This window comes from Oncorhynchus mykiss, chromosome 1 (assembly GCF_057628025.1).
Source record: "Oncorhynchus mykiss isolate SJ-2025 chromosome 1, ASM5762802v1, whole genome shotgun sequence".
NCBI lineage: Eukaryota > Metazoa > Chordata > Actinopteri > Salmoniformes > Salmonidae > Oncorhynchus > Oncorhynchus mykiss.
Genome location: NC_143022.1, coordinates 77385254 through 77392816, shown reverse-complemented (window position 1 = coordinate 77392816; position 7563 = coordinate 77385254). Strand labels below are relative to the sequence as shown.

General features: G+C 39.2%; 1 protein-coding gene across 3 annotated transcripts in view; it reads right to left on the bottom strand.

Moving 5' to 3' along the window:
• Positions 1-315: 315 nt before the first annotated feature.
• Positions 316-7563, bottom strand: part of LOC110529161 (gamma-adducin) — a 40692-nt gene continuing 33444 nt past the window's right edge. For all 3 annotated transcript variants that reach the window (XM_021611311.3, XM_021611304.3, XM_021611296.3), the window contains exons 9-15: positions 6731-6904; positions 5312-5572; positions 4859-4975; positions 4366-4455; positions 2924-3047; positions 2653-2745; positions 316-2396 (exon numbers count right to left, since the gene is read on the bottom strand). In XM_021611311.3, coding sequence (XP_021466986.3) covers positions 2167-2396; positions 2653-2745; positions 2924-3047; positions 4366-4455; positions 4859-4975; positions 5312-5572; positions 6731-6904 — 1089 coding nt within the window. In that variant the 3' untranslated portion in view covers positions 316-2166. The remainder of the gene's footprint in view (positions 2397-2652; positions 2746-2923; positions 3048-4365; positions 4456-4858; positions 4976-5311; positions 5573-6730; positions 6905-7563) is intronic.

The following is a 7563-nucleotide window of genomic DNA, read 5'->3' as shown; positions in this document are numbered from 1 at the left end:
ATACCCTGTTCAAAGGCACTTAAAACTTTTATTGCCCATTCACCCTCTGAATGGCGCACATACACAATCATGTGTCAATTGTCTCAAGGCTTAAAAATCATTTTTTAACCCATCTCTTCTCCTTCATCTACACTGATTGAAGTGGATTTAACAAGTGACATCAATAAGGGATCATAGCTTTCACCTGGTGAGTCTGTCATGGAAAGATGTAATGTTTTCTACACTCAGTGTATGGCAATGTTTGTGGCATGATGTAATGACATAAAAATGCATAAATATATAAACAATGGACCATGGTTTAATAAAACAATCACGTAAACACACACCGTTTTTATTATATGTTGTGAAATGTCATTTCCTAAAGAATGTAATGAAATTCTATGAAGCGGCTATACAGAGCAAAAGTTATATTACAAAAGCTCAGTCCATACAAAAGCAATTCAAACAAAGGAACAAGGACAATATAAGCATTGGTAATGCAGGTTACAAACTGGGAATGTGAACACGATATACAGGGTTTATGCATCTAAACTTGTAATACTTCAACAGACCATAAACTGACAAGCATCAAAACATACTAAATAAAATGTCAGACCGTTGCAAATTGATCAACCTTCATTTCAGTATTGCATTTAAAAACAACTTCACAAAACACAGTATTTACAAAGGAAAACCATGTTTCTCCTTTTGGATCGAAGCAAATCATTCACATTGGTTACTGGGATGAATCCAATCCTCGATTTATACCATCCATGGACGTTTTACTTTGTCTTTAGGTTTAACTCAGGTCCAGAGAATAGCTTTTTTTATAACATATTGCTATTAAGGCCACACACCTTTATTTAAATATTTGTGAAAAGTAGACTCACTCTTGTTAAAATACCATAGTGACCTTAGTTTAACACCTGGTGACCTAATCAAGAGATTTTAGCCTCTTGGGGAGACAAAAAGAGGTACAATTCAGCCATAATCAGAGAGGAAGTTGTATATCTCTACTGGAAGCTTCACAACATTGTTTTTTTTTGCTATAATCTTGCATTTCTTCCAACAATATCAGATTTCTCAAAAAAAAAAAAAAAAAAAACATGTTAAGAAGGGCACCCGTTAAACATTTGATTACATTTGTATGGCCTAATCAACTTTCAAATGATCTATCAAGATACTGTCTCAACTAAATCTTTCACATACACAGCACATACATATAACATTTCCATAGCCTTATATAGGCCTAGCTATCTCATATCATTACACTTGTCATTTCGCTTTCAGTCATTTGATATCCATGTGTACATATCGGTGAATGTGGTAAAACGGATTCAGCCATATTGAGCTCATAGAGATTGTATTAATCATCATACTATCAGTCCATTTAATCACAATGACGAATAAGCAGCAACCACTAAAATAATATCACTGTCATAAATAAAAGTTGAAAAGTTTCTGCCTGGCTAAAACTGCCTTCTCTGTCTTGCATTGTTAAAAGTATTATGTATAACAAATGGATTATTAAGAACACAAATATGTACTGTAGTGTATATCAAAATGTTAACCGAATAATCAGAAACACAACTACAACCCATACTTTATCTTACTCATAAAAATCTACTAAAACAGCATTATTATGTCTAGGTCGAGATACAAACCAACCACACTTCTTATACATTCAATACATTCAGGCACCAGGATACAACACTCACTTGACACTGCCTCATGACATTTACATGTCTTACCTTCAACTATGGGCTACTGTACATTCAAGGATGAGCCGTCTGGAAAAAGGACCTGAACACAAATACATAGCAGGCTAAATGTGGTATTTCAGTGAGTTTTTTGATTTTAAAGAATGAGTTTCTGTCGCTATATACTATTATGTGTTTTGATTACACAATGGCGAATTGGCTATTGTACATACTGAGAACAATAAAGCTGATACACTACACGTTCATCACCATGCCTACTATTCATGTGTGGAGTCCTCAGAGGAAGTAATTGAGTAATAAGAAGATTGTAATAACAGGCTTATTGTCACAGTTGCTCCCTCCCAAAAGCTGGAGATCTATTAAGATCTTAGTGACTCATACATTCCCTCTCTAAGGAACACACCTCATCCTATGATCTCATCTCATACCAAACAAGCTGACCTGGCTTTCTTCAGGTTCTCTCCATCTAGGCCTCAGCCTTCTCCTTCTTTTTATTCATTTTTAGGAAGGAGGGAGTGCGAAACTTTTTCTTCTTCTTTGGGGACTTGGTTTGGCTCTCAGGGGTTTTGTCTCCCCCTGATTTCTCTGTTATGGAGATTTCAACCGTTTCTGTTGTGCTGACGCTGATCTTGGATACCTTGATGTTCAGTTTCTCCTCCAGTTCGTCCATATAGTCTTTCCCATTGGGTATGATCTCTGTTAACAGGAAGAAACCAAGTCAGCGAGGAAGGGTTGGTGAACGAAGCACTTATACACTTTAAAAAAAAGAATACTCCTTTACAGGAAGTATGAAGATGACAATTTTGTCTGTAGTGCAACCTTTCCAAAACTCTATGTATTAGAACCAATTCAATGTTAAAGATAAGGAATGCCCTGATTTAGGAATTAAGCATCTCACTGAAACTTTATTTCACACAATGGTCTTGTTCCTTTCTAATGAAATAGCCTATACCTTTGACTGGAGACATGAGTGGAGACAGGGACAGTGAGATGGTGGACTCGTCAAAAGTTGTCATCTCATCTGCATCTGTGACATCATCAGCATCTGCAAGTTCAAAGTTCAAGGGTTATCAATAGGGCCTGGAGTTTTATCCTGACCATGTGACCTGGCCAGGTAAAACGTTGGGCCCTAGTCATCACTACTGTAGATAACAGAGGTGGGAATAAAATGATCTTTATCATGACAGAGTTGATATTTGTAATGAGATAAGGGAGAATCATACCATCCTGACCCAGCTGCCTTTGCTCCAAAACACTCTTATACTCTTCTAGCATTTTCTCTGTCAGCTCACTGAAGGGGTTTGGAGGAAGAGAGCGTGTCTGCTCCTCATCCTCAATGATAAAGGCCTGAGGGGAGAGAGGTACATACAAATGGGGTTAAACTTTTAACTGCTAGACATACTGCTTAGTGACCAATGAGCTCCACAAATTCAGTTTAACCTAAAACCATTGGTAAGGCCAATACATACCTGTGATCTCCAACCCAACTACTTCACTGAACACATAATATAAGGATGGACCAACGAAGACCCATATTAGTCTTCTGATCATGACAACTATGAAACTCACTACCATATGGGCCGTTCCACTAATTAGGTGGAGAAGTGCAACTTGCAATTTTTTTTTTTTGATTTCACCTAATTGTTACATTCTTTCATAAAGATCACATGTTCAACTTTATAAAAAACAAGTTTTCCCATCTCAACAGGTTAAATAAAATATGGACTATAGTAAGTGCTATACACAGTGCCAAATAATGTAACAGGGTTGACGATTTAATCTTAAATCAGCCATAAAACCTCTTGTGACAAATCAAATGTTATTTGTCACGTACACATGTTTAGCAGATGTTTTTGCGGGTGTAGCGAAATGCTTGTGTTTCTAGCTCCAACAGTGCAGTAACATTCTGTCATAAAGAGCACATTTTCAACTTTACAAAAAAACAAGTTGGAATGGAAGCGTGTTGTGTGCAACAGGGATGGGCAATTGAATGCAAGCTTCACAACAAAACAAAAACAAAAAAATTCTAGCCTATGGATAACAGGGTTGACGTGTTGTGCTTGACACACTCAGTTTTCCACCGCAAAACACCAGAAAATGGCCAAAAATAGTAGAAGCAGCTCATCTACTTTTACACTATGATATGACTATTAGATGTTCTATGTTCCTTTTGAAAAAAATATTTTAAAAAGGAATAGTTTCACCATTACAAAACGAGAATTGAGTTCAGGTAACTGGGTTGACTTCATAATAAGGGACAGATGTAAATGAATCACATGAAATAAATAATAATCTTCAGAAATTACTTTGTCAAAGCAACAAAATAACTTGGGCTTTAGAATGATGGTGAAAACTTGGCGAAATGATGGGGTTAAAATCTTCCTAGAGGTGACACAGGGTTGACGGACATATCAAAATGGACATGTTAAAATGCTTAATTTTGGCACTTAAGCAAGTCCCTTAGTCATAATATACATCTGATTTATTGAATTCTCCATGTGGTCTATATTAGAGGGCACTTAATTTAATATAACAGGCTTTTTATTTATTTTATTGGTGCCCAATTTCTACTTAAAATATCAAAGGGACTCAAAAGGCAAACATTTTGTGGAATGACATATATCATGTTAGGGTTGTGTGGTGTGAAGTTGATCTAAGTACTTACAGGTCCTGGTATGGTGTCCACAACGATGCCAGCTAGAAGATGGGACTTTGGTCCTGAAGTCATGTGATCACCAGCGTTCTGTTGCCTTATCTAAAAATAATAACAAATTTAAAATAATTGTGAGTTCTGTTTTCAAGACATTGGCATAACTCTCTGGGTAATTAGAACGATCTACTACACCCAAATGTGTCCCTAGACTAACGGGAGTCTATTATTTGGTCTATTTTTGTTCTGAAATGACTCAGTGACACCACATTTTGACTCCATCAAAATTAACAGAAAGGCTTTATGACTGATTGATCCTCTGGTCCACCCAGCTGCCATGCCAGAGGGAGACAGGTTGCACCCTATAGGTCACTGCGATCAATATGAATTTGCTTGGGAAGAGAGTTCAATAGTATGGTCAAGCTGTTGAACTCAACATTTATCCCAACCCAATATGTCCGAACTTTCAATCAGGAGCATGATTAGAAAACACAATGTTCTAGCTCACCAGGTTCCTCTTCTCCAGGACATCAGTGGGGTTTGTGTTAAGGGGAACAAACTGGTTGGGGTCCTCAATCTTTATGGGGGTGCCAGTGCCATTGCTGGTCTCTTCAGATTTCATCCACTAAAAGGAAAGATATTGGTTTAATAAAAATACATTTCAGACTGGAGCATTACATTAACACAGACATTAACACATTTGATGCATTGGGTAAGCTAAAAAGATTTTATGTAGAAAAATGTTGGTGTTTCATACATACAGTTACAAGATTCCACAAGAGGGCAGGCTAATCCACACATTTAAAACTGCTCTGGCAACCTACAGAAAAGCTTCATATTTGAGCAAATATTTTAGCTCTGCCATAGGAGCACAGACTGTCAGGTTGAAGCAATATAGATATTACTGCATGTCTCCCGGTACACAAGGTAGATTGAAGAACAATGGTTTATAGCAGCTCACCATGGTCTTGGTCCTGGGGCTGCACTCTCCACTGGGGGAACGTTCAGGCACATTGACCTTCAGGTAGCTGTTGGGAGAGTTGAGCCAGCGGGTCCTCTCCCTCTTCTGTTTCTGCACCAGGACGTTCAACGGTTTTCTCTGACCCAGATCACTGTCCACCAATGGGACAGTGTAGACCGTGGCAGGAATCTCCACGTCGTTTTTGGTCCGAATCTTTTCCCTCACTATGGGGTGGTGGTACGCGTAGCCTGTCCGGTAACCCTAGCAACACAGAAACATTGTTTCAGTCCACCTGTCAAAATGGACTCCATGAAAACTGCCACCTGTTATCCATCAACTATAAAGCCTTTATACATGAATATTAATTAGGAAATGTGATTTCCAAGGAAAAGGTTTCCGCAACATAATTACGCTCAGTACCACTGAGGTAAGGTACTGTTAAGTGATTTGCACCGTGGCAGCATGTAAAATCAATCTCCCAAAGACACGTTTTCGGACATTGGTCCTGCAGTTTCCCATCACAAAGTTTGTAAGATCATTTCCATCTTTAACCATGTGAAACATTACACTCCGTAAAAATGACTAAAGCCAGTGGTTTAAGCAGTTCGTAGAACACCCAATGTTCAGCCTCTCCAGTGAAGACATTCTTTACATTGTTGGAACACTTTGTACAGTACATATAAACAACGCTTTCAGAAGTGCCTGATTTCAAAGGGAATAGATAAAGTCTGGCCACACAGGGGAAATGTTGTGTGGAATACATCAAAGAAAAGGGGGGTGGGGGACCGCAAACCCCAAACTCAACCATGTTGAGCGGAACCCAGGGAGTGTGTTGAGTATTCCAGTCAATCGACTCTGAAGGATTGTGTGGTCTGTGCTCTTTACTCCACACAGCATGGCCTGCCATCTGGAATCCATGATGGGGGAGGCGGGCTATGATGACACAGGGCTGTACAAGCTAACACAGCTGTAGCCTACTCAGGAAGTGGCATGTCATTAGTAGTTTCAATAGAGGATTTCTCAGAGTAGGGTGTGTTGTGCCCAGAGATTGTGTCTGTCCCTTATCATTAGTAGTGATGTTGAGATAGTAGTGTTTAAAGGGGAGAAGCCCTCTGAATATCACAGTTATCTAGCTACAGGGGATGCTAGACCCAGCATTAGCAAACAGTCTGCTAGCCGCAGGCTAAGATTGGACGTTCATCTTTGATAAACCCCCAACGGTGTGGCACTCTTTAATAGGTTATATTGGACAATAATTGTGCATTAGTTCAAGGAGCTACAGCTGGCATTCATGATCTCCCATGTTTGATTCGTGGGAGATCTGGTTGGGATTATGATGTCAATGTATTCCCACACATCCTCAGGATGGAAATGCTAAGCATTGTGGGAAAAGTCAGATAAAATAGTGAGGTCACTTACCAGGTTGTCCAGCATCCTCATGAGTGACTCAAACTCTGCCTCGCCCACTTTCCACTTGACCTCGCTGTCCACGGTGACCCCAGCAGCAGCCACTCCGTGGGTCAGGGGCTTGAGCCTCTCCCTGTCCAGAAGCACCAGGTCCTCCACTCCTGCAGAGCACCGCAGAGCACTGACCTGAAAGACCACATCAAAAACACATATCATAGTTAAGACCGGGAGTTTGTCTTGACCATGTGAGAAGACCAGGTCTGGTGAATAATGAGTAAAGTCTAAAACTACAGACGTAGGATCTTAATTTGAACCAGTTTGCTTCAGCAAGAAAAATGATCCTGCAGCAACAAGAAATGTGAATTATTATGTGGATAATAATGAATGGACATCTTTGTAGGAGTTGATAAAAAAAATTGTAAGGGAAAAATCAATTCAAATTTCAAGGTGCAAATTACAAACTTCAGAAGCCTTTTTAAGCCTCAAATACACTACACGTTTTACAATTCCTGCATTGCAAGAAAGTTCTCCTGCAAAAGGGTAATCAAATTAAGATCCGACATCTGTAGCTATTATAGTGAAAATATGAGGTAAAAACGTGTGTCACAAGGCGACAGTAGAGTCTAGTAAAGCACAGGAATCCGAGACTGACCACATGTGGAATGACCTGCTCAATGGAAACACTATCCCAGAAACATATGATGATAAGAGAACACTATCGGTCTGCTCCACATAGAGCTAGCTATAAGCTACAATGAGACTCAACCAAGTCCTAGAACACTAAACACCACCTGTTGCTCTTTGAGAACAGTGGTTTCAAAGACACATAGAGTCCTTGATTTAGC